Source organism: Panthera onca, chromosome A3 (assembly GCF_046562875.1).
Source record: "Panthera onca isolate mPanOnc1 chromosome A3, mPanOnc1 haplotype 2, whole genome shotgun sequence".
Taxonomy (NCBI): domain Eukaryota; kingdom Metazoa; phylum Chordata; class Mammalia; order Carnivora; family Felidae; genus Panthera; species Panthera onca.
The window spans coordinates 95,228,227-95,256,120 of NC_138341.1; the positions used below are offsets into that span (position 1 = coordinate 95,228,227).

The 27,894-nt window shown below is 39.4% G+C and overlaps 1 protein-coding gene and 1 long non-coding RNA gene across 7 annotated transcripts in view; one reads left to right on the plus strand and one right to left on the minus strand.

The window, feature by feature from the left end:
• Window positions 1-27,894, minus strand: part of CFAP61 (cilia and flagella associated protein 61) — a 282,753-nt gene that overhangs the window by 143,757 nt on the left and 111,102 nt on the right. For 4 of the 6 annotated variants that reach the window (XM_060611051.3, XM_060611061.3, XM_060611072.3 and 1 more), the window contains 4 exons: window positions 13,553-13,679; window positions 8,974-9,051; window positions 5,534-5,740; window positions 2,636-2,770 (listed from right to left, as the gene is read on the minus strand). In XM_060611051.3, the coding sequence (XP_060467034.3) occupies window positions 2,636-2,770; window positions 5,534-5,740; window positions 8,974-9,051; window positions 13,553-13,679 (547 nt within the window). Of the gene's footprint in view, window positions 1-2,635; window positions 2,771-5,533; window positions 5,741-8,973; window positions 9,052-13,552; window positions 13,680-27,894 lie in introns of those variants that run through there. The other 2 variants (XM_060611053.3, XR_009603648.3) reach the window with 2 other exon arrangements.
• Window positions 1-27,894, plus strand: part of LOC145715367 (uncharacterized) — a 209,011-nt gene that overhangs the window by 44,816 nt on the left and 136,301 nt on the right. The gene's annotated exons all lie outside the window — the stretch shown is intronic.

Consider the following 27,894-nt stretch of genomic DNA (forward strand, 5'->3'; position numbering starts at 1 on the left):
CAATGAAAATGTTGAAAAGAAAAAAATAATTTAAGATAATATAATTCCACATTTTAATTTTCAAATGTCCAGGCCCATCCCATGTGGATTATGCTCTTGAAAATCTTTTCACCACACTTTTAAGATTTCTAAAACTTTTACTAAATCTTATTTGCTGAACTAAATCTTGACTAAGACCTTCTTAAGAAGGAGTACAGTAAGCAGCAGTAAAGGTGTTTCTTCAGAAGTCAAAATTCAGAGGTATAATAAACAATGCAGCCCAGCGAAGCAGGTACCAAGCATCAGTTCCACCTGCCTGGTAAGTGGCTGCCTTCCTGGACCAGAGATGTGAACAATCCATCCCCTGCTGTGCCTTGATATGAGCCACGGCTCTGTGTTGTGGGGGTGGGTACATAGCACGCCAAGATCACTATAGAAAAGGCCACTACATGTAAGCAACAATTGCAACTCATACTAACCTGGGAAGTCATGATAAGATTATTTTTAATGAAACAAAATGTTTTTTCTGGCCTTTTCCCTACTTGGAGTTCCAGGCTCTGGAGATTCCTGGGGGTGAGCGTACAGAGAAGCTTCTGGTACTCAGAAAAACACTGCTCTTGATAACCAGGTGACAGCTCCACATTCCTCCCCTCCTGGTCCAGCCACAGAACTCATGCCACCAGAGGGCTGGCTCAAGGTGCCAGAGCCCTATGAGGGCTTCTCCTGGCCTCGTCGTATGGTCTCTCCATACTGGAAGGAGTGTCAGCAGTCACTGTAAAAGGGCGGCATCTCTCATCCTTACCCTGATCAGACACAGAAATTTCATCCTTATACTTGGTACCTGCAGCTCCTTCTCCTGGGATCAGCACAACTCTATGGAAGCTGTGTTTCACTGAGCTATAGAAGAAGCCACCCTCTCTGACCCTAAGGCACTGTCTTTGTGCCAAATCTGTAGGTCTTTGCTGTCATTCCAAAGGAGTCCAATCCCAGGATCTGTACCACAAAACAGACCATCTGGTGGCCATCCCAATGATCCTCCAGATCGGCTCGGGCACTCTTATCTTTAGAGTGGACAGACAGTGCCCTGCAATGCGTTGGGCCCTGCTACCTAAAAACTCACGCTGGCCCTGGATGAAATATATATATTGGGAATTGCTTCAAAATGATAAGGAGGAAGGGGAAGTGATGGGGGCGGGGGGTAGAGATCCAAAATTGGCCAAGAATTGGAAATTTCTGAAGTTCAGTACCAACTATCTGGGAGTTCAGTGCTACTCAACGTGTGGTCTGAGATAGGTGCCCATGTAGTAAGTGCAGAGACTGAGAGAGGCATTCAACAGTTTTACAGCAATTGGACAGAGTAATTCTGTGTCTGTTAAATCTAATAATAAAATAATTGGACTTGAATCTTATCTGTCTTTGTTTTAAATTCATTTTTAAGAAATTCACCTTTTATAAAACTATCAGCCTATGATGGATTAAAAAAAAAAAAAGGAGATAAGGTCTGTCAGCACGACAGAATGAGAAGCCCTGCTTCATCTGGTCCTCTCCACTTTTGTATATGCTCGATATTTCCCATCATAGAGAGTTAGGAGGGGAAAGAATTGCTACTGATTTTCAGTCTCTACTCAAATATAAATTTAGAATTTCTTGTTTATTTTACAAATATAGAGATGAATGTAGAACTAAAGCAACCTTGGGTACAGCCAGCAGGTGCCACGAAGCTGGGTCTTGGTGGAACCCCGCCCCCGCCCCACCCAGCAAAGTGGGAGCCAGGGGCAGCAGAATGATGTGCTTCCTGCAGCACCAGGGTTGCCCAAGCTGTTTATTTGAGCACCATATCTAGCAACTCCTTGGCTAACATTTTGGAGAATTTAAACCTTCCACTTTCCTCTCTCACAAAGTACAAACATCAGCACACTAAGGGAATTTTTTTTCAACTTATTTAAATGGAAGTGTATACAAATACTACGAGCCTACATATGGAAGTAAACTTGACAAAATCATGCTTTTCCAGTTAGAACATGGCCGTGTGTACACACACATGTACATTTCCATTTTTAAAGTGAAATCTAGGTTCTATTTTTGTTTCTTCTCCTGTTTTGGTAGAAAAAGCATCCCAGGGTTGTTCATTTTAAGGTTAAGCCTGTGCCACCCCCAGGGCAGCTAATATGGTCCTGTTAATCATCCTGACTCCCCACAGAGGAGTTTAACAAACCCAGCTTAGGACCCAAACATCTCAAACTCAGCCAGCTCTACTTTCTCTGTCCGCTTTGTCTGACTTGTGAATGCCCACTTTTGCCTAAACAAAACATCAATGGAAAGGGGAAATCTGCTTTTGAGGAAGGAGAAAGGAAACAGAAATATGCTGGGAGTTTGACCCTAGGCCGCCTGTGCTGAGACACAGCACACAAGGTGTCCCTGTGGGGTCTGTCATCCAGGGATCAGGCCACCCCTGTGTCAGGTTTCTGTGCAATAACCACCTGAGGGAAAGGGCTGCAGGGGAGCCTCCGCAGGGCGCCCCTGTAAGGGCATGAGCGCCAGGCTCCCTGTAATTAAGAAGCAGCCTGCTCCCGAGAAGACAGCGCGGCCACCCCATCTGCCACTCCCGTGAGAGCTGGCACAGAGCCTCCATGCCTGCTGCCGCCCGGCTACCCACCGCGTCCTTGGAGACCGCCTTTGATGGAGCGTTGATGCCAAGCTTTTCCAGAGGATAGACAATCTGTCGTCGCGGCCGCACGGGAACCAAGTAATGAAGGGCGGATGTCAGGGAGTGGGCATAGGAGCTCTGGAACTGAAAGACAGCGATCTCTGTTTTAGGGGAGAGAATGTCAGAGCCGCGCAGCACAGACGCCTGCGTGCATGCGGCTTTACAAACACAAAAATCTGAACTCGGCCAAACCGGGGAGGGGGAAAAGTCGGCAAATAAACAAACATACTCTTCGAGCAGAGGAATGAATTGTAGATAATGCCTGACACTAATGAAGATAATTACGAGAGTAATTACATTACTATCTCTGTGGGAATGACAGATAAACAAGTGGTTTGGTTTATGGGATTTTTCAGTACAAGTATTTTCCCCAGGAGGATATTCTTCTCCATAGTGATCATGAATCAGCTTGATTTGACCCCATTAAGCTGTGTTATCTGCGTCCTGTTAACCTTTGCGTGTTTGGCACAAGCTGCTTTAAGAAGGCACATAGATAAAAATGTCATCTGAGAGGAGGCTGAGTGCAGATGTGGAAATCTTCCTGTCTGTGAAAGTCACAGCCACTTCAACTGGACCTTTGCTGATAAAACAAGCGTTTTAAAACAAAAAGATGAAATCAGAAAGTGGGGTACGGGTGCAGAAATTGGATCCTATTATTTTGACTTATATTAATTCTAAATTATGAGCTGGATTTATGCTTACTGAAATAGACTATGATAAACCATGTTTTAGGAGAATGCGTCAAAATATACATTTTACCCCACTTTTAAAACTTGGCAGAGAAAACTGAACACGGTGATTTTTATTTCTTTCACATTTATGAACCCCCTCAGGGGTTCTGGTGAAACTAACTCAGGGTATTTCAACCATTTAAACCTCAAGAGTTAAACTGTGAATCCAAAATTTTAGTATGTTTATTGAATTTAAAATGGAAAGCAAAACAAATAAAACTGAACTAAAATTAGGTGTAGTTTAATAAATAAGATGGTTTACATATGACTTATTGCTGTTCGAAAAACAGCCCCCAGGCATTTCTAAGAGCTTCTAAAAGGGATTTCTAAAATCCTTCACCATTGAAATTCACACCCTGATTGTATACACTGAAAAATAGAGCCCAGGAGTTCCTAGCCAGAATTCTGATTTTATGCCTGGAGGAGCTCTTAATACATGTCCTCACAGGAGGGCGTGGAGAAAATCATCTTGATAAAGCAAGCCTAACGTTCACTTTTATTATAGTCAACTGGGAATTTATAGCAGAATTTGGAAACTCTTTCCTAATTTATCTGGTACAGCTTCTTACACGTGTTTAAAGAAAGGTATGTGTGTAAATCACCTGCAAGTGCAGACTGTGAGGAAATCTGTCTCCAAATGTGTTTCTATATCCTGTGTGAAATACTGTATAACACATTCCAAATTCTATATGATTGAGATAAATATGTGAATGTTTGATGAAATGTCAAAGATATTTTTTTTTTTATTATGGATGCAAAAGGACTTTCATACCAACTGGGCGCATGCAGGTAACATCATGAATAAAAAGTAAGAATTTAGTATCACATCCTGAAGGTCACCACACTGGCCACTGGCCAAATGAATAGTAAAAAGAAACGGGGGGTTGGGGGGAGGATCAGGATCTTCCAGAATTGTTACCTTTCTATCTCCTGAGGTTCAAATCTAGGGCGTTCACATGGCTACGGCACCACACTTTGGTAGGAAAAATGATCATCACTAGAGCATATTGTGCATCTCACTGAAAATCCCTTCCATGTTTTTTCTTTTTCCCCATTCCCTCTTTTCTTCCCCCAAAGGCTTCTGTTAAATAAGATGCATTGGCAAAATTATTGTTAAGGGAATTTTACTGATACGCTTCAGACTGGTTTGAAGTTTAATAAATAAGCTTACTTTAAAAATCTGCTTGGCTCATTTGTGGTAACAAAGAAAAAATGTGACCACATCAAGGATTCTGGGCAGAGCATGAGAAAGTTTTTGGTCATTAATGGGATACGATGGGACAACTAGATGGTCTAGTGATTGAACCTAATCGCTTCTCAAATCTGTATCAGGCTGAGGACCAGCTGTCAGTGACAGGCATGTGTACATGTGTGTGACTTTTCTACGCACTGGGATGCAGCTTTGAACAAGACGGACACCTCTGCTTTCATGGCAAAAGGCATAATTTAACTAGTGGAAAGTGCTCTGAAGACTGAGTGGGATAAGTAGAGGCAAGATGGAAACAGGAAGAAGAGCTTGCTATCTGTGCACTAGACCTTATACACTAGACAGTGCTTACTACAAAGTATGAGTCTTCATAAGTATAACATGCTAGGGAGACTTATACAGGTATTTACTACATAAAGGCTATGTCAGCACCACACATCTCCACTTTTTATCCAACACTCTTATGGCGGTGGTTATAGTGCCTATTTGGAATGCCGTGATAGCACAGCAATCTTATAGGACTGAACTGATTTGTTCTGTGAGTTCAAACCAAAATGCTCTTTGTTTAAAGAGCATGATAGGATCATTATGGCATTTCACTAATGCACCATAAGAAATCATTTGACTTTCATGTCCCTTAGAGCATTTTTGCAGACTTTCCAGTCTCTGCTTTGTCAATATGGAAAAGCCAACAAATTGTTCTACTAATTATGATTGTGAGTGTTTCAGACATTCAGTCTTCTGGACTTTCTCTATAGTGTAATAAAAGGGCCAAACTCAATATGGCCATTTGAAATTCATAGCCCTGTTATAATTCAAATCCATTGAGCAAGGAAGGAATAAAATATGGCACACAACACCAATGACATCGTGAATGTGCTGGAAAAGTGCATTATGATATTCTTTTACCTTGTCTTCCCTGGATTGTGGGTAAACAGGATAGTAGAGACAGGACTTATAGCTTAAACGGAGGATCTCCTTCAGAAAAAACTTGGTGTAGTGCCGAAAAATAGGGTTCAGGGCAAAGTGATACAAGTGCCCATGTTCTTCCCGTTGGTGGTGACTGAAGTAGATGAAATCTTCAATGTTGTAATGGGATCGTATGTACTCTATATCCTAAACAAGAGGTGAGGAAAGGGCATTAAAGGATGTTTTAAACAAGTGGCATGCATTTTATGATAAGAAAAATTTTTAATTACTTTAGGTATAGTAGTAAGAAATGTGCTTATCTCTCCAGTGATTTACTACCTCATTTTGATTGTTCAAATTTTTAAAATAGAAAATTAGGTCTTCTGAAAGTTCTGATGGCTTGTCTCTGAAGGATGGCTACACAGCTTTGGAATTTGTTCCTTAGAGCCGTGGCTGCTAAAAACCCAGAGAGCCTTGAGTCTCTGCTAGGGACCAGGGGAAAGGACACCTTTTTCCCAGTGTTGGACAAGCACAGGACAAGCTTGTCAGTGCGACTGACTGAGCCTGTACAAAATTCGGCAGTGGGACAAGCAACAGCCACCAATGAAATCTGCTTCAGATTCTCTGTCTCCCCCTCTGTCTGCCCCTCCCCCACCTACACTCTGTCTCTGTCTCTGTCTCTCAAAAATAAACATTAACAAAAATTTTTAAAAATCACTCAAAGATACATTGAATCAAAAAGAGAAATAAACCAAAGAACAAGTATAGTGTAAGATACAATAATGGTTAATGGAATAAAGCCGTATGGTCATCTCAATAAATGCCAAAACATATTTGATGATAAAATTCAACACTCATTCATAATAAAAACTTTTAGTAAACTAGAAATAGAAGAGAATTTCCTTATAGCTTGATAAAGGATGCCTCCCAGAAACCTGCAGCAAATATTATACTAAATGGAGGAAAATACAGAATCATTCCCATTAAAACTAAGAACACCACAAAAGTATCCATTAAAAACATTACTATTCAATGTTATTCTAAACATATAACAAAACTGGAAAAAGAAATAAGACATAAATATTTTAAAAATAAGGCTACTTTCCAAAGATGGCCACAAGATTAACTTGCATCCTGCATGCTCTTTGGCAGACTGACCTTGCCACACTCTCAGCATCAAGAGGTGGAGTCACTTTCTCCATCCCTAGAATCTGAGCATGCCCTATAACTGCTTTGGTCAAGACAATGTGGAAGAAGTGACACTGTGCCAGAAAAGAGATTCAACTGAAAACTCTCAGAGCTAAAGAGACTTCAAAAAGGTGGCTGGATATAAGATCACAAGACAAAAAGTACTATTGTTCCCACATACCAAAATAAACACTTAGAACAATGAAAAAAAAGTATCTCTTTATAATACCCAGAAAAATATAATTTTTTTTACATTTATTTATTTTTGAGAGACAGAGACAGACAGAGCACAAGTGGGGGAGGGACAGAGAGAGAAGGAGACACAGAATCTGAAGTAGGCTCCAGGCTCTAAGTTGTCAGCACAGAGCCTGACCCGGGGCTCGAACTCACAAACTGTGAGCCTAAGTCCAAGGCTTAACCGACTGAGCCACCCAGGCACTCCAATACCCAGAAAAATATAAAACAAGTAGAAACAAATCATAAATGTTCAGGACTGTATCAGTCAGGGTCTCAGCAGGAAACAGATGGTATGTTCAAATTAGGATAACTGGAGGTGGGTTAAAGCAAAAAGACTACTTACAAGGAGGGGGCAGGGGGTAGGGAAACCAGTAGGGGACAGTGTAGCAGCAACTGCAAGCTAACACTACCTTAGGTGGGTGGCATGGGAGGTGCTAGTTACTGGAATCCAAAATAAGAGGGTGCTGGAGAAAAGGCCACCTTGAAAAGCTCAGAAAACTCAGTGGAGAGACCAGCCAGCTGAGGGCATCCCAATCTCACTCTCCTCCCTTCCTTTCATCAGGGTTCCCCTTTGGCCAAATCCAATTAGAGTCAGAAAGTAAACAGAACAGAGCAGAGAGTAAACCTACAGGGGCAAAGTATCTGGCACAAGAAAGCTGTACGTGAAAAGCCACAAAACTTTACTGAAGAACCCGAAATAATTCAACACCACCACCACCAATACAGAAAGCCATGTTCCTAGAAAGTCTCAATATTTATTTATTTATTTATTAATTTTTTTAAATGTTTATTTATTTTTTGAGAGAGAGACAAAGACAGAGGCAGAGAGAACAAGCAGGGAAGGGGCAGAGAGAGCCAGAGACACAGAATCAGAAGCAGGCTGCAGTCTCTGAGCTGTCAGCATACAGCCTGACTTGGGGCTCAAACTCACGAACCACTAGATCATGACCTGAGCCAAAGTAGGACGCTTAACCAACTGAGCCACCCAGATGCCCTGAGAAAGTCTCAATATTTTAATTGTTGATTCTGCCTATATTGTTCTACAAAAACCACAAAGGTGCAAATAAGTTCATATAGTAAGTATTACAAGGCTTATCTGGAAAAGGAAATATCTAATTAAAACCAAGAGAATTTAGAAAAAAAGACAAATGAGAGAAGACTCCCCTGTCAGATACCAAAGCACATAATAATACAAGAGATATCAACAAGTAAATCCACAGAACAGAAAAGAGGGTTTAAAAATAGACACAGGCATATGGAATCATGTAAAGGTGACATTTTAAGTCAGCAGGAAAATAATGAACTACTCAGCAATAAATACTTCGGAAGAATTGGCTGTGCACTAGGAAAAAAAAAATTACTTGTCCAATTGACCATACACACACACACACACACACACACACACACACACACACAGTGCATGTAATTAATTATGTGCAAGCAAGAATGTAGGAAAGAATAAATGCCTAACTATTAACAGTAGTAATTCTTTGGGGAGCACTGGGACTTTTTTGTTTGTTTGTTTTTTGTTTTGTTTTGATTTTTTGGTGGTGGTGGTCCTGGTGGAAGGTTATTTGAAATTTTTTTTAATTTTTTAATTTTTTATTTGAGAGAGAGAGAGAGCATGAGTAGAGGAGAAGGGCAGAGGGACCCAGAGAGAGAATCTCAAGCAGATTCCATGCTCGGGGAAGAGCCCGATGTGGGGGTTGATCCCACAACCCTGGGATCGGGACCTGAACTGAAATCAAGAGTCAGAACGCTCAACCAATTGAACCACCCAGGCAGCCTGGTTATATGAATTTACAAAATGTGAATTTTTCATATATTCTCTGTAATATTTTAAATAGTTTAAACTGAAAAAATGGGAAACTGAAAATCAACCAAGCAGATGATGAAATCCTTAAAAAAAAGAGGCATTCATATTAAATAAACAAAAATGAAAAAGAGGTATTGTGTGCTAATTTATGATATAAAAAGGCACAATCCAAGAAATCAATGTCTATTTTGCAATTTACCATTTCATCTCTGATCACTGCAATGCCGACTATTTGTTCTGCAACTTCAGCTACAAATGCTTTCAGTGGTGTTCCATCCTGAAAAGATAAGCATATATTTTAAGGCCCTTAAAATATAACCATCAAGGTTTGTGTAAGCAGTCAGTAGTCGGCTGTAACTAACAACAATGACGGTCAGAGCCAACATCCATCAGTACCTACCTTTGGACCATGTACTAAGTTAAATGTCCTCCCCGTGTTCATTGAACCCTCACTCCTATGAATATTATCATTTTCTCTATTTCACTTACCAGAAAATAAGGCTTGGGGGGCTGAGTAACATGCTGAGATTTCCAGTTAGTAAGGGCTGGATCTGTGATTCAAACCACAGTCCCTTTGACCTGGAATCTGTTTTCCTTACCTCTGCATTAGTGGTTCTCAAATATTGTGATCCCAGGACCCCTATTCCCTGAGGACCCCAAAGAGCTTGGTTTATGTGTGTAATATCTATCTATCACTATTTTCTATATTAGAAATTAAAATTGGGAAAATTTTGATGTTGATTCATTTTTGTTGAATTTACTAATTAAAACAAAATTCAAAATTTGACAAAAATATTTAGAGAGGAAAGTAGCATTGTTTTATATTTTTTCAAATCCCTTTAATGTCTGGCTTAATGAAAGACAGCTGGATGCTCATATCTGCTTCTTCATTCAATCTGCTGCAATATGTTATTTTGGTTGAAATATACAAAAAAAAAATCTGTCTTCACAAAGATACAGAGCTAGAAAACAGGGAAGTATTTAAATACTCTTTCAGATAATTATGGATATTCTTCTCTGATGCTCAACAAGTGGTACTGTTTTAAATATCAGTTGCAGGGCGCCTGGTTAAGCTTCCGACTTTGGCTCAGGTCATGATCTCACAGTTCGTGGGTTTGAGCCCCACGTCGGGCTCTGTGCTGACAGCTCAGAGCCTGGAACCTGCTTCCAATTCTGTGACTCCCTCTCTCTGCCCCTCCCCCTCTCATGCTCTGTCTCTCTCAAAAATAGATATTTAAAAAAATAAAAAAAATAAAAGATCAATTGCAATGTGGAAGCTGAAACCATATCAGTAAACTTTGTACTCACGTGAGTACTTTTTACCTATGTGTGATGTTGTAACATCCTGTTTTATCTACAAAATATTGGTTCACCAAGCTTACACAGATTTTCCAAATGCTGATTTATGATAAAATATCAAAGCATCAGGGGTGCTGGGTGGCTCAGTCAGTTGAGCGTCTGACTTTGGCTCAGGTCATGATCTCACAGTTCGTGAGTTCGAGCTCCGCGCTGGGCTCTGTGCTGACAGCTCAGACCCTGGAGCCTGCTTCAAATTTTGTGTCTCCCTCTCTCTGCTCCTCTCCCACTCATGCTCTGTCTCTCAATAATGAATAAATGCTAAAAGAATTAAAAAATATATATTAAAGCACCACATTTGGTGACATTGCTACCAGCCTCATCAGAAAAACTTTTTAAAATTTTTGGAAGCTGTGACGCTCATGATGAAAGATACTGATTTTCCAAAATTCTAATTTTTTTATTGAAAGCTTGGATATTATCACAGGGAACAAATGCTGTCAGTTGTTCCCTTGGAGTGACAGCCTTGCGTCTTTCATTTTTAAGACAATGTCTGCCAAGTATTCGAGACCGAGACCGAATAACCATATTTTGTCTGCCAGCTGTTCTTTCAAGTAAAAGTGGTGTTCCATGAGAACAGGGGCTAGTTCTGCATGAAAATCAAACAATTGCAGAAATGCTCTTTCTTGAAACAACTAACATACTTTAGTCTGCAGTAGGAGACCTTTATGTGCACCTCGCATTTTGCCACAACAGAATATTGAAAATGCAGGTGCTTAAGGATTGAAATTTAATTAAGTTAGTAATTTTTACCACTTCGAGTGAAACTGGCTTTTCTTTTTCTTTTTTTATTGAAAGTTATATTGAGATAGCTGTAGCCTCACAAGTAGTTGTAAGAAATGATACAGACAGGGGCGCCTGGGTGGCTCTGTCAGTTGAGCGGCCAACTTTGGCTCAGGTCATGATCGCACGGTTAGTGGGTTTGAGCCCCATGTTGGGCTCTGTGCTGACAGCTTGGAGCCTAGGGCCTGCTTCAGATTCTGTATCTCCTTCTCTTTCTGCCCCTCCCCTGCTTGCACTCTGTCTCTGTCTCTCTCTCAAAAACAAATAAATGTTTTTTTAAAAAAAAAAAGAAATACAGAGAAATTCCTTCTACACTTTGCCCAGTATCCTGTCATAGTAAGATTCTGCAAAACTCTAGCATAATATGATAAGCAGCGAATGCACATTGATGTGTGTGTGTGTGTATCAAGTTCTACACAATTTTATCCATGTGTAGGTTCATATATCCACCAGTACAGTTCCAACAAAAGATCCCTTGAATTAGATCCCTTGAATTACCTTGCTATAACCACACCCATCTACTTTCTGCCTTCCTCTGGCCCTTAACCTGTGGAAACAAATAATCTCTTCTCCACTTCTAAAACTGTGTTATTTCAAACATGTAATGTAAGTGGAATCATACAGTATGTAACCTTTAGGGCTTGGCTTCCCCCCACCCCAACTCAGCATAATTCTCTGCAGATTCATCCAAGCTGATGAATAAACTTACAGTTCATTCCTTTGTATTGTTAAGTACTATTCCATGGCATGGACACGTCACAGTTTACCCATTCACCTGTTGCAGGACATCTGGGCTGATTCTGACAGCTTATGAACATTCGTGTACAAGACTTCATTTCTCTGGGATAAATGCCCAGGAGTGAAATTACTAGGTCATATGGTTGCTGCATTTTTAGTTTTTATAGAAATAGCCAAAATGTCTCCCAGAGAGCATGGTAGCATTTTACATTCCCACTGGCAACATGTGAATGATCCTGTTTCCCTGCATCCTCCCCAGCATCTAGTGGTACCACTCTTTTTGTTTTGGCCATTGTGTTGCTGTGCAATAATGCCCTCACTAGATTTTCTTTTCCTGATGTTAACATGAGTGAATGGCGATGAAGAACTCAACGAACTCTGGTGCCGCTGCTTTGATTCACACTGAGACTCCCAAGGCTGTGCTCACCACTGCGTTTGCACCATTGGTGTGAAGATCAATACAGTGGAAAAGGAAAATACTTTCTTATTCATATTACAGAAACAGTTTTTTTGTTACTTCGTGGACGCCCCTGAAAATTTATGTCTCAGAGGCCCCTATGGCTCCTTAAACCACATTTCGAGAAACAGGACGCCACATCACACTGCATTAGCAGGCCAGGAGGGAAGTAGCAAAAAAAAAAAAAAAAAAAAAGAAAAAAAAGAAAAAGAAAAAACAAACAGATCAAGACAAACCAAAACAAAAAAAACATGTTCTGGAGAGAAGTTTTCTTTTAATTTGCTACCTTATCAAATACTTGTTTGATAAATATTAAATATTTCACTGTGTTCAGGTGTTAGGTGTCTCCCTCTCGATGACTTAAAACTTAAAGTGCTTATTCAAAAGATCCAATAGCTGGAAACCTTCCCAAATGACAGTGGAAGGAAGAAATAAATTGTGGAATAGTCATGCAATGAAATACTTTACACCACAATATGTGTGAGTCTCACATGTTGCTGAGCAATAAAAGCCTGATATCAGAGCACATACGGTACAATCCCTTCAAATAAAGTTCAAAAACAGGCATAACTAATTTATAATCTTAGAAGTCAAGGTGGTATTAACATGAGGAGACAGTAACTGAATGGGAGCATGAGAGGAACTTCAGGCAGGCTGGGTTAGTCTTCAGGCAGGGGTTAGTCTGTTTCCTGAAACAGGCGCTCATTACATGGTGTATTTGAATTGTGAAATCTATCAAGCTGTTCATTGGTTATAGCTCAATAAGACTTTTTTTTTTTTAAATAAAATTTATCAAAAATGTAACAGCATTTCTCCAACTACATGTGCTGTTCCATGTCTGGTTAAGTTAACTGTCATGGTCCTCAAGAAAGCAGTGTTAACATAAGGACTCCTAGAAAGAGAACCCAACATTTGTCATACAAGATCTTTCCTAGCTCATCCATTCCCTGAGGATATAGCCAGCTCAACAACAACAAAAAAACCCCTCTAGACAGAATCACCATCCAGTAGGGTCAAATGGAGTTCCATCAGACTGGATAGGTCTGATATCCAGTGTTGCTGGTTAAGCACCAAGCACCACAGGTTCCGGAGCTACCATTCCCTAACCTCAGTCAGATCTTCCTATTCCAAGCCCTGAGATCTATCCTGTTTCAGGATACTTGTCTGGATCAAGTCCAGATTTTCTATCTCTGTGATAAAGATTTAGAATATCTGACCAGCACTCTGCCTTGGGGCCACCAGTGAGGAGAACACCCTCACTTCCTTAAACCCCAGTTTCCCAGGTTTTCTTTTCTTGCTCCCATCTTCCAACTCCACCTCTGCCTCCCCACCACACAATTCTCCAACTGAGATCCAAGGAAACCTCAAGGCTGAAACTACATGGGTCATAATGGTCCCATATCTCGAGGGAAAGGAAGCCAATAGGGTCATAGTAGGTACTTACAGGGTCTCTGTGAGCCTCATTGTATTGCTTTAAATCCTCCAATATACTTTTATTCAGCATGAGAGTGCTAACAAGGTTTTCAACACCAGGAGTATCCGACAAAGAGGCTAATCTTATTTTAATAGACCTGGATGAGGAGAGATACTTTTTTTAGGTTAAGGTACTAAAATATATATCTTCCCCCTCAAAATGAACAGAATTATAATGTATCACATATACATAAAATAATATTCAGCAAAAATGTTCATGTAACATTAGCGTTTGATTAATTATAAAAGTAACTCATTTCATTCTAGAAATGTATTTTCATTAACCAGAGAGAACACAAAGTCACATTCTAGATGCATTTATTTTGAAATGTGCAGAAAGAGGGGGCAGTCTAAGATGGAAACATAGGAAGATCCTGAATTCATCTCCTCCCACAGACACACCAAATGTACTGCTACATATGGAATAATTCCCTCTGCAAAAGACCTCAAAATTAGCTGAATGGCTCCTTCACAACAAACACTAAAGGGCCACATCAAGATGGTAGAAGAGGCAGAGATTCAGTCTTGCCAAAAAACCTCACCCTAGCACAGTGACCCACGATTGGGAGAGATCTCACAAATATGGAGCTATTTACCCTCTCTCTGCCTCGCTAAAACTCTGAGGGGTGCAGTCCACACAGGGGGCTCTCCTTGATCACCTGGGTCTGGGAGCCAGGGAGGCTTGTGTTCTTGGGTCCCATGGGGCTGTAACAATCACAGAGGCAGTTCTTGGGAGGCTACCACCCCTAGGGCACTGCACAGGTTGCAGACTGAAACACACCCTGGTCTTTCTGTGAAAAAGGCCTATGTACTTGTCCTGGAGCTGCAGCCTGAGGGGCAGGCCTCAGGTTTGCTACACATCTAGCAGCTATGGAGTGTCCAAAGAAAGTAGGCCAGAGGGTGCCAACTTTGTGCTCTCCCTTAGCTTTGCTACAGCTTGCCAGTAACTCCCAGAAAAGACCTTATACACTTGTCTGAAGCCCCCAAATTTTTAAATATCACCCAAGATGCAGGTCCAGGTCACCTGATCTGGAGATGAGCAGGATTTATGACTGTAGTCCCACAGAACTGTATATATTTGAATACTTTGAAAGCTGCTGCATGAAGGTCTGGCTTAGAATCAGCCTGGAAGTAAGTGCTGAATGAATGCTCTCTTTGAAACATGGATACTCTCTCAATAAATGGGACATATCACGAATTAATCAGGCTGCTTAGACAATCACAAAGGAGAGAGAAACAACCAAGAGCTAGGACAAGTTTAAACAATAGGCTCCTCCTCACTACAAGCATAAAACATACAGACATCACAATGACTCTAAACCCATATCTTTCTATAATAACACTGAATGTAAATGGATTAAATGCGCCAACTAAAAGACATAGGGTATCAGAATGGATAAAAAAACAAGACCCACCTATTTGCTGTCTACAAGAGACTCATTTTAGATCTGAGGACACCTTTAGATTGAGAGTGAGGGGATGGAGAACTATTTATCATGCTCCTGGAAGCCAAAAGAAAGCTGGAGTAGCCATACTTATATCAGACAAACTAGACTTTAAATTAAAGGCTGTAACAAGAGATGAAGAAGGGCATTATATAATAATCACAGGGTCTATCCACCAGGAAGAGCTAACTATTATAAATGTCTATGCGCCAAATACCCGAGCCCCCAGATATATAAAACAATTACTCATAAACATAAGCAACCTTATTGATAAGAATGTGGTCATTGCAGGGGACTTTAACACCCCACTTACAGAAATGGATAGATCATCTAGACACACAGTCAATAAAGAAACAAGGGCCCTGAATGATACATTGGATCAGATGGACTTGACAGATATATTTAGAACTCTGCATCCCAAAGCGACAGAATATACTTTCTTCTCGAGTGCACATGGAACATTCTCCAAGATAGATCATATACTGGGTCACAAAACAGCCCTTCATAAGTTTACAAGAATTGAAATTATACCATGCATACTTTCAGACCACAATGCTTTGAAGCTTGAAATCAACCACAGGAAAAAGTCTGGAAAACCTCCAAAAGCATGGAGGTTAAAGAACACCCTACTAACGAATGAGTGGGTCAACCAGGCAATTAGAGAAGAAATTAAAATATATATGGAAACAAACGAAAATGAAAATACAACAATCCAAACGCTTTGGGATGCAGCGAAGGCAGTCCTGAGAGGAAAATACATTGCAATCCAGGCCTATCTCAAGAAACAAGAAAAATCCCAAATACAAAATCTAACAGCACACCTAAAGGAAATAGAAGCAGAACAGCAAAGGCAGCCTAAACCCAGCAGAAGAAGAGAAATCATAAAGATCAGAGCAGAAATAAACAATATAGAATCTAAAAAAACTGTAGAGCAGATCAACGAAACCAAGAGTTGGTTTTTTGAAAAAATAAACAAAATTGACAAACCTCTAGCCAGGCTTCTCAAAAAGAAAAGGGAGATGACCCAAATAGATAAAATCATGAATGAAAATGGAATGATTACAACCAATCCCTCAGAGATACAAACAATTATCAGGGAATACTATGAAAAATTATATGCCAGCAAATTGGACAACCTGGAAGAAATGGACAAATTTCTAAACACCCACACTCTTCCAAAACTCAATCAGGAGGAAATAGAAAGCTTGAACAGACCCATAACCAGCGAAGAAATTGAATCGGTTATCAAAAATCTCCCAACAAATAAGAGTCCAGGACCAGATGGCTTCCCAGGGGAGTTCTACCAGACATTTAAAGCAGAGATAATACCTATCCTTCTCAAGCTATTCCAAGAAATAGAAAGGGAAGGAAAACTTCCAGACTCATTCTATGAAGCCAGTATTACTTTGATTCCTAAACCAGACAGAGACCCAGTAAAAAAAGAGAACTACAGGCCAATATCCCTGATGAATATGGATGCAAAAATTCTTAATAAGATACTAGCAAATCGAATTCAACAGCATATCAAAAGAATTACTCACCATGATCAAGTGGGATTCATTCCTGGGATGCAGGGCTGGTTCAACATTCGCAAATCGATCAACGTGATACATCACATTAACAAAAAAAAAGAGAAGAACCATATGATCCTGTCAATCGATGCAGAAAAGGCCTTTGACAAAATCCAGCACCCTTTCTTAATAAAAACCCTTGAGAAAGTCAGGATAGAAGGAACATACTTAAAGATCATAAAGGCCATTTATGAAAAGCCCACAGCTAACATCATCCTCAACGGGGAAAAACTGAGAGCTTTTTCCCTGAGATCAGGAACACGACAGGGATGCCCACTGTCACCACTGTTGTTTAATATAGTGCTGGAAGTTCTAGCATCAGCAATCAGACAACAAAAGGAAATCAAAGGCATCAAAATTGGCAAAGATGAAGTCAAGCTTTCGCTTTTTGCAGATGACATGATATTATACATGGAAAATCCGATAGACTCCACCAAAAGTCTGCTAGACCTGATACATGAATTCAGCAAAGTTGCAGGATACAAAATCAATGTGCAGAAATCAGTTGCATTCTTATACACTAACAATGAAGCAACAGAAAGACAAATGAAGAAACTGATCCCGTTCACAATTGCACCAAGAAGCATAAAATACCTAGGAATAAATCTAACCAAAGATGTAAAAGATCTGTATGCTGAAAACTATAGAAAGCTTATGCAGGTAATTGAAGAAGATATAAAGAAATGGAAAGACATTCCCTGCTCATGGATTGGAAGAATAAATATTGTCAAAATGTCAATACTACCCAAAGCTATCTACACATTCAATGCAATCCCAATCAAAATTGCACCAGCATTCTTCTCGAAACTAGAACAAGCAATCCTAAAATTCATATGGAACCACAAAAGGCCCCGAATAGCCAAAGTAATTTTGAAGAAGAAGACCAAAGCAGGAGGCATCACAATCCCAGACTTTAGCCTCTACTACAAAGCTGTCATCATCAAGACAGCATGGTATTGGCATAAAAACAGACACATAGACCAATGGAATAGAATAGAAACCCCAGAACTAGACCCACAAACGTATGGCCAACTCATCTTTGACAAAGCAGGAAAGAACATCCAATGGAAAAAAGACAGTCTCTTTAACAAATGGTGCTGGGAGAACTGGACAGCAACATGCAGAAGGTTGAAACTAGACCACTTTCTCACACCATTCACAAAAATAAACTCAAAATGGATAAAGGACCTGAATGTGAGACAGGAAACCATCAAAACCTTAGAGGAGAAAGCAGGAAAAGACCTCTCTGACCTCAGCCATAGCAATCTCTTACTCGGCACATCCCCAAAGGCAAGGGAATTAAAAGCAAAAGTGAATTACTGGGACTTTATGAAGATAAAAAGCTTCTGCACAGCAAAGGAAACAACCAACAAAACTAAAAGGCAACCAACGGAATGGGAAAAGATATTTGCAAATGACACATCGGACAAAGGGCTAGTATCCAAAATCTATAAAGAGCTCATCAAACTCCACACCCGAAAAACAAATAACCCAGTGAAGAAATGGGCAGAAAACATGAATAGACACTTCTCTAAAGAAGACATCCGGATGGCCAACAGGCACATGAAAAGATGTTCAACGTCGCTCCTTATCAGGGAAATACAAATCAAAACCACACTCAGATACCACCTCACGCCAGTCAGAGTGGCCAAAATGAAGAAATCAGGAGACTATAGATGCTGGAGAGGATGTGGAGAAACAGGAACCCTCTTGCACTGTTGGTGGGAATGCAAATTGGTGCAGCCGCTCTGGAAAGCAGTGTGGAGGTTCCTCAGAAAATTAAAAATAGACCTACCCTATGACCCAGCAATAGCACTGCTAGGAATTTATCCAAGGGATACAGGAGTACTGATGCATAGGGGCACCTGTACCCCAATGTTTATAGCGGCACTCTCAACAATAGCCAAATTATGGAAAGAGCCTAAATGTCCATCAACTGATGAATGGATAAAGAAATTGTGGTTTATATACACAATGGAATACTACGTGGCAATGAGAAAAAATGAAATATGGCCTTTTGTAGCAACATGGATGGAACTGGAGAGTGTGATGCTAAGTGAAATAAGCCATACAGAGAAAGACAGATACCATATGGTTTCACTCTTATGTGGATCCTGAGAAACATAACAGAAACCCATGGGGGAGGGGAAGGAAAAAAAAAAAAAAAAAAAAAAAAAAAAAGAGGTTAGAGTGGGAGAGAGCCAAAGCATAAGAGACTGTTAAAAACTGAGAACAAACTGAGGGTTGATGGGGGGTGGGAGGGAGGGCAGGGTGGGAGGGAGGGCAGGGTGGGTGATGGGTATTGAGGAGGGCACCTTTTGGGATGAGCACTGGGTGTTGTATGGAAACCAATTTGACAGTAAATTTCATATATTAAAAAATAAAAAAAATAAAAAAATAAACAATAGGCTCCTCCTTCCCTCCTTTAAGATTGGGAAAGGTAGCTGTTTTGCCTAACACATAGAAGCAAACACAGAGAGTCAAACAAAATGAGTAAACAGAAATATATTTCTTTTTTTCTTTTTTATTTTTTTAATATGAAATTTATTGTCAAATTGGTTTCCATACAACACCCAGTGCTCATCCCAACAGGTGCCCTCCTCAATACCCATCACCCACCCTCCCCTAACTCCCACCCCCCATCAACCGTCAGATTGTTCTCAGTTTTTAAGAGTCTCTTATGGTTTGGCTCCCTCCCTCTCTAACTTTTTGTTTCCTTCCCCTCCCCCATGGTCTTCTGTTAAGTTTCTCAGGATCCATACAGGAGTGAAAACATATGGTATCTGTCTTTCTCTGTATGACTTATTTCACTTAGTATAACACTTTCCAGTTCCATCCATGTTGCTACAAAAGGCCATATTTCATTCTTTCTCATTGCCATGTAGTATTCCATTGTGTATATAAGAACTCACCAAACTCCACACCCGAAAAACAAATAATCCAGTGAAGAAATGGGCAGAAAACATGAATAGACACTTCTCTAAAGAAGACATCCAGATGGCCAACAGGCATATGAAATATGCTCAATGTCGCTCCTCATCAGGGAAATACAAATAAAAACCACACTCAGATACCACCTCACACCAGTCAGAGTGGCTAAAATTAACAAATCAGGAGACTATAAATGTTAGAGAGGATGTGGAGAAATGGGAACTCTCTGGCACTGTTGGTGGGAATGCAAACTGGTGCAGCCGCTCTGGAAAACAGTGTGGAGGTTCCTCAAAAAATTAAAAATAGATCTACCCTATGACCCAGCAATAGCACTGCTAGGAATTTACCCAAGGGATACAGGAGTGCTGATGCATAGGGGCACTTGTACCCCAATGTTTATAGCAGCACTTTCAACAATAGCCAAATTATGGAAACAGCCTAAATGTCCATCAACTGATGAATGGATAAAGAAATATGTTTCAATTGGAAGAACAAGATAAAACCTCAGAAAAAATCTTAATGAAATGAAGATAAGTAACTTACCTGATTAAGAGTTCAAAATAATGGTCATAAGGATGCTCACCAAAAATGGGAGAAATATGAATGACCACAGTGAGAACTTCCACAGAGATAGGAAATACAAGGAAGTACCAAACAGAAGTCACAGAGCTGAAGAATACATTAAATGAAAAATACACGAGAGGGGGTTACCAGCAGACTAGATGAAGCAGAAGAAAGAATCAGTGATCCAGCAGACAGGGCAGTGGAACTCATCTACACAGAGCAGGGAAGAGAAAAAGGAATGTAAAAAGTGAAGACAGCCTAAGGGTACCCATGGGACAACATCAAGCAGAAAACCATTCACACTATTGGAGTCCCAGAAGAAGAGAGAGAGAACAGGGCAAAAAATGTATTTGAAGAAACCATGGCTGAGAACTTCCCTAACCTGGGGAAGAAAACAGACATCCAGATCCAGGAAGCACAGAGTGTTCCAAATAAGATGAACTCAAAAAGATCCACACTAATAAATATAATTAGAATGTCAAAAGTTAAAGATAACGAGAGAATCTTAAGAGCAGGAAGAAAACAACAACTTGTTCTGTAGAAGGGAACCACCCTAAGACTATTAGCAGAATTTTCAGCAGAGTCTTTACAGGTTGGAAGGCAGTGGCAGGATACATACAAAGTAATGAAAGGAACACACTTCCAACCAAGAAGACTCTGCCCACCAACGCTGTTACCCAGAATTAAGAGATGAAGAGTTTCCCAGACAAGTAAAAACTAAAGGAGTTCATCACCACTAAACTGGCCTTACAAGAAATGTCAGAAAGGGCACTAATTAGAAACTAGAAAACATATGAAAGTATAAATCTCACTGGTAAAAGTAAATATATAGTAAAGGTAGTGAATTAATCACTTGCAAAGCTAGTATGAAAGTTAAAAAACAAAAAAAAGTAGTAAAAATAACTATAGCTTCATTATTAGTTAAGGGATACACAAAATAAGATGTAAAATGTGACCTCAAAAACACAAAACATGGGGGTGGAGTGAGTAAAAATGTAGTCCTTTAGAATGTGTTCAAACTTAAATTGCTATCAACTTAAAATAGACTATTTTATATTATATATATGCATATATATAAATAGTGCCCCTTCTTTTCAGCTTAAAGGAATCTGTTTACATCTTGTCTATAAGAAAGTCACTTCAGACATAAAGACATACAGACTGAAAGTGAAGGGATAGAAAAAGATATTCCATGCAAATAGAAGCTAAAAGAAAGCTAGGGTTATATCAGACAAGGCTATAGCTATATCACACAAAACAGGCTTTAAAACAAAGACTAAACTAAAAGACAAAGACATGGGGGTGCCTGGGTGGCTCAGTCAGTTAAGCGTCAGACTACAGCTCAGGTCATGATCTCATGGTTTGTGGGTTTGAGTCTCGCATTGGGATCTGTGCTGACAGCTCAGAGCCTGCAGCCTGCTAAGAATTTCTGTGCCTCCCTCTCTCTCTGACCCTCCCTGTTCATGCTCTGTGTCTCTCTGTCTCAAAAATAAATAAACATTAAAAAATTTAATAAAAAAGATAAAGACAGGCATTAAATAATGATAAAGAGGTAAATATTTATGTGTACAGTATAGGAGCACCTAAATGGGAGAGATTTATAGCAAAACAATAGCAGGGGACTTTAATATCCTACTACATCACTGGATAGATCATCCAGACAGAAAATAAAAAAGGAAACATCAGCCTTAAGTGACTTATTCGACCATGTGGACTTAACATACAGATATACAAAACATTTCATCCAAAAGCAGCAGAATATCCATTCTTCTCAAGTGGATCTGGAACACTCTCCAGAATGGATCATATGTTAGGCTACAAAACAAATTTAAATAAATGTAAGAAGACTGAAATCATATCAAGCATCTTTCCAACCACACTGGTATGAAAGAACAAAGCTATTACAATAAAAAAACTGGAAAAATTACTAATATGTGGAGATTAAACAACATGCTGCTGGACAACAAATGAGTCAACAAACAGATCAAAAGGCAAGTTTAAAAATACCTTGAGAGAAATGAAAGTTAAAATACATCATACCAAAATCTACTGAATGCAGCAAAAACAGTTCTTAGAGGAAGTTCATGGTGATATAGGCCTACCTCAAAAACCAAGAAAAATCTCAAATAAACAATCTATCTAACTTATACCTAAAGGAACTAGAAGAAGAACATATGAAGCCCGAAGTTAATAGAAGAAAGGAAGTCACAAAGATCAGAGCAGAAATAAATGAAATGGAGACTAAAAAGACAATAGAAAACATCAATGAAATGAAGAGCTGATTCTTTAAAAAGATAAACCTTTAGCTCGGCCTACCAAGAAAAAAAGAGAGGGCTCAAGTAAATAAAATCAGAAATGAAAGAATATGAATAATTATATGCCAACAAATTGGACAACCTAGAAGAAATGGATAAATTACGGGAAACATATACTCTTCCAAGACTGGATCATGAAGAAATAGAAAATCTTACTAGATCAGTAGTGAGGAAATTGAATTAGTAATAAAAAACTTCCCAACAAACAAAAAGTCAAGGGCCAGACAGTTTCACTGTGAATTCTACCAAACATGCAAAGAAGATTTAATACCAATCCTCAAACTCTTCCAAAAAATTAAAGAGAAGGGGATATTTGCAAACTCATTTTAGGAGGCAAGCATTACCTGGTACCAAAACTAGACAAAGACACCACAAAAAGAGAAAATTAAGGGCCAATATCCTTGATAAACATAGATGCAAAAATCCTCAACAAACTATTAGCAAACTGAATTCAACAATACATTAAGAGGACCACACACCATGATCAAGGGGGACTTACTCCAGGGAGGCAAGAATAGTTCAATGTCCACAAATCAAATCAATCAATGTGATACACCACATTAACAAAATGAAAGACAAAAATCATACAGTCATTTCAATAGATGCAGAAAAAGCGTGTAACAAAATTCAGTATCCATTCATGATAAACTCTCAACAAAGTAGGCATAGAGGGAGCATACCTCAACATAATAAAGGCCATAAATGACAAACCCACAGCTAAGATCATACTCAGTGGCGTAAAACTGTCCTCTAAGATCAGGAACAAGACAAGAATGCCTACACTCACCATTTTTATTAAATACATTGCTATAAGTCCTAGGCAGAGCAATTAGGCAAGAAGAAGAAATAAAAGACATCCAAATTGGAAAGGAAGAAGTGAAACTCACTATTTGCAGATGACATTATTTTACATATGGAAAATCCTAAAGACTTCCCCCCAAAACTGCTAGAACTAATAAACAAATTCAGTAAAGTTACAGGATACAAATTCGCTACACAAAAATCTATTGCATTTCTATACACTAACAATGAACTATCAGAAAAATTAAGAAAACTATCCAATTTACAATTGCATCAAAAGAATAAAATACCTAAGAATAAATTTAACCAAGGAAGTGAAATACCAGCACACTGAGAATTATAATACATAGATGAAAGAAATTGAAGTCACAAATAAATGGGAAGTATTCCCATGCTCATGAATTGGAAGAATCAATATTGTTAAAATGTCTTTATTACCCAGAGAAATATACGGATTCAATGCAATCCCTAAGAAAATTACAATGGCATTTTTCATAGAAATAGAACAAATATTCCTAAAATTTGTATGGAATCACAAAAGGCCCTAAATAGCCAAAGCAACCTTGAGAAAGAACAAAGCCAGAAGCATCATGCTCCCTGATTTCAAACTGTATTACAAAGTAACAGTAATCACAAAAGTATAGTATTGGCATAAAACAGACACATAGATTAATGGAACAGAATTGATTTCCCAGAAATAAAGACATGCTTACATGATCAATTAATATGTGACAAAGGAGGCAAGAACACACAAAAATCAACACAAAACACATTAAAGGCTTTAATGTGTAAGACGAAGCCATAAAACTCCTAGAAGAGAACATACATGGTAAGCTCCTCGACACTGGACTTGGCAATGATATATTGGAACTGAATACAAAAGGAAAGGCAACAAAGTCAAAGAATAAACAAGTGGGAATACGTGAAATTAAAAATCTTCTGCAGAGCAAAGGAAATCACCAACAAAATGACAGGCAATCTACTGAAGGGAGAAAATATATATCTGATAGGAAATTATATATCTGATGAGGGGTGAATATTCAAAATATATAAAGAATTCATGCAACTCAATAGCAAAAAAATAATCATCTGATTTAAAAATGGGCAGATGATCTGAACATACATTTTTCCAAAGAAGACAGATGATCAACAGATAGATGCAAATCAAAACCATAGTAAGATATCACCTCACACCTATTAGGAGGCCTATTATAAAAGAAAGAAAGAAAGAAAGAAAGAAAGAAAGAAAGAAAGAAAGAAAGAAAGAAAGAAAAGGAAAGAAAAAAGAAGAAAAGAAAAAAGAAAAGAAAGAAAAGAGAAAAGAAAAGAAAAATAAATAACAAGTGTTGATGAGGTTGCAGAGAAAAGGGATCACTCATGCACTATTGATGGGAATGTTAATTGATGCAGCTGCTATGGAAAACATTGTAGAGGTGCCTCAAAAAAATTACAAATAAAACTACATATAATCCAGCAATTCTACCTCTGGGTGCTTATTCAAAGAAAATGGGGACACTAACTCAAAGGGATATATGCACCTTATGTTCACTGCATTATTTATAATGGTCAGGATATGGAAACAAGTATCTATTGATGGATGGATGGATAAAGAGGATGTGGTGTGTATATACAATGGAATACTACTTAGCCATAAAGAATAATGTAATCTGGCCACTTGCAACAGCATGGATGGATCTGGAGGGTGTTATGTTAAGTGCAATAAGTCAGAGAAAGACAAATATTGTATGCTTTCACTTATTTGTGGAATCTAAAAACCAAAACAAAGAAACAAAACTCAAAGATACAGAGAACTGAAAAGTGGTTGCCGGAGGGGAAGGGGTTGGGAGTTGGTAAAATGGGTGAAGGGTGTCAAAAGGCACAAACTTCTAGTTACAAAATAAAAGTCATGGGCATGTAATGAACACAGCACTGTGACCATACTCAACAAGACTGCAGTGCATATTTAAAAGCTGCCAGAGGGTAAATCTTAAAAGTTCTCATCACAAGAAAACAAAAAGTATAATTCTGCATGCTGATGGATGGTAATTGGACTTACTGTGGTGATCATTTCACAGTGCATACAAATACCGAATCATTATGTTGTACACTTGAAATTAATATAATGTTGCATCAACTATACCTCAAAAAAAAAAAGATGACAGACATAAAAATAATAATAGTTGAGATCATGCTTTATTTCATATTTACTTCATGTGTAAAGTCAAATTCTTCCCCAAATGTTGAAAGTATGTTAAGAAGTGGGTGCCTGGGTGGCTCATTCAGTTAAGCACCTGACTCTTGGTTTTGGCTCAGGTCATGATCTCACAGCTTCATGGGTTGAAGATCCACATTGGGCTCTGCGTTGGTGGTGTGGAGCCTGCTTGGGATTCTCTCTCTCTCTGCCCCTCCCCCACTTGTGCTGACTCTCTCTCAAAATAAATATATAAATTTAAAAAAATTAAAACAAAATAAAGTGTGTTAAAAACTTAAGAGATGACATTGAACCTGGGCTGGCTTCATGAGTCTTTAAATTCCTAATGATTTAATCTTTGATTTTGTGTTTTTACATGAGGTCAAGAAGACAATGGAGCGTGTCCAGGGGTTTGATGCCACAGCTCATGCATGGTACCTACCTCCCACCATCGCTCCATGGCTTCTCTCCCACTTGTTTCCTGCCTCCAGAACCTTGGGCCCCGCAGGGCCTCCCCATCCCTGCCCCGTGACTACTGTGGCCCTCTGACAGAAGTGACAACTGGATTGCATTGGTGGGGGAGGCCCACTTGCAGCCATTATGCTCTACCTTCATGGGGTCCTGGACACAGGCATGGGGAGGGTGGAGTATCAGGTACAAGCCCCATTGAGTCTCTACTTAGAGCAAGCTAGTGGCCATGACCACCCAGGGCAGGCAGTGCCATGGGTCCTCAGCTGGCAACTCATTGTGGATCTTGCCTGCCCCTGACCCAAGTACTTTGTGCAGCCAAGCGCAGAGGTTGCAGGCCACTGGAGAATGCCTACTTGCCTCAGGTTGGAGTGGCGAGCCCATGGGAAGACGACTTCTCCATTTAAAGATGTGCTGCATATTATATAGCTGGCCTGGCAATGAATGCTCTCCAGTCACTAGGGTGTTATTACTAAATAAAGGAGTGCTGTTCCTCCTCCCATTAATAAAGTGACATATTCTAACCCACTTAGTTGTCAATTACAGTGAATATTTTGTGCTTAAATTTTAATGCATGCTTCCATATAGCATGACAGGTAGCATATTTACAAAGAACAATCTACATCTATAATTAACTGATATAAAGATGATCAATTAATATAACCTTAATAATATAAATATTTTGAGCAATTTTTAAGTGAAGGATAAGAACTTTGTTCTGATATGGCCACCTTATGCCAAGATCTAATTCAGAAGGATTATGTAAAAAACAACACCACAAAAATACAGGAAAATACTCAAGGAAATGAAGACCATATGGCCACACAAAACCTTGTACTTGAATTTTTATGGCAGCATTATTCACAATAGCCCCAAAGATGGAAAGAGCCCAAATCTCTATCCACTTCTGAAGGGATAAACAAAATGTGATCTATCTGTAATGGAATCTATAATTCAGCCACAGAAAGAAATGAAGTACTGACACATGCCACAACATGGATGAACTAGAAAACATTATGCTAAGTGAAAGAAGCCATATAGAAAAGGCCATATATTGTACAATTCCATTTATATGAAGTGTTCAGAACAGGCAAATTTATAGAGACAGAAAGTAGACTTGCTTCCACCAGAGGCTGGGGTGGCAGGAGAGAATAGGAGTGACTGCTAATTTGGGTGATGAAAATGTTTTGGAACCAGAGAGGAGCTCAATAAACATCCACTAAAGGAATGAACGATGAAGCTTTCATGCAGATGACCAGAGAGTTTCCCCCATGCTTCCGTATATGGTCAGTGCTACAGTAGCATTGCTGAGTGTTGTGGAGGGGCGCCTGGGTGGCTCAGTTGGTTAAGCATCTGACTCTTGATTTGGGCTCAGGTCATGATCTTGCGGTTTTGTGAGTTCAAGCCCCACGTCAGGCTCTGTGCTGACTGCGCAAAGCCTGCTTACAATTCTCCCTCTCTCTCTGCCCCTACCCTGCTCATGCTCTCTCTCTCAAAACAAACAAACAAACAAACAAACAAACAAACAAACAAAGAGTATTGTGGAACCAGGAGGTGAATGAGCATGTGACATTTTTTTCCACGTTTCTATTGGTGGTCCACTCTGAAAGGCCAGGGTTTTTCCTAGCCCACAGAATTTCTCAATAATGTTTAATGGAATATGAGGCTGTTTTACTGCCAAGTATCACAAAAACACGAACATAATTTCACCAGTTTGTCCATGAAAATGTATTGTTGATTAGAGGACACAACCATTTTGTTGCATTGTGAGGCTCTCATCTCTGCTATTTAAGTTTGCCAAAGAGGAACACTTCACAACCTTCATGTGTTCCCAGACTTCCATGAAGAGGAATGGGCAATAGCAGTATGTTTGTGCACTACTCTAATCTAATGGTACACTGTCCAATATGGCAGCCGTAAGCCACACATGGCTACTGAGCAATTGAAAGGTAGCATCTCTGGGGCGCCTGGGTGGCTCAGTTGGTTAGGCATACAACTTTGGCTCAGGTCATGATCTTACAGTTCAT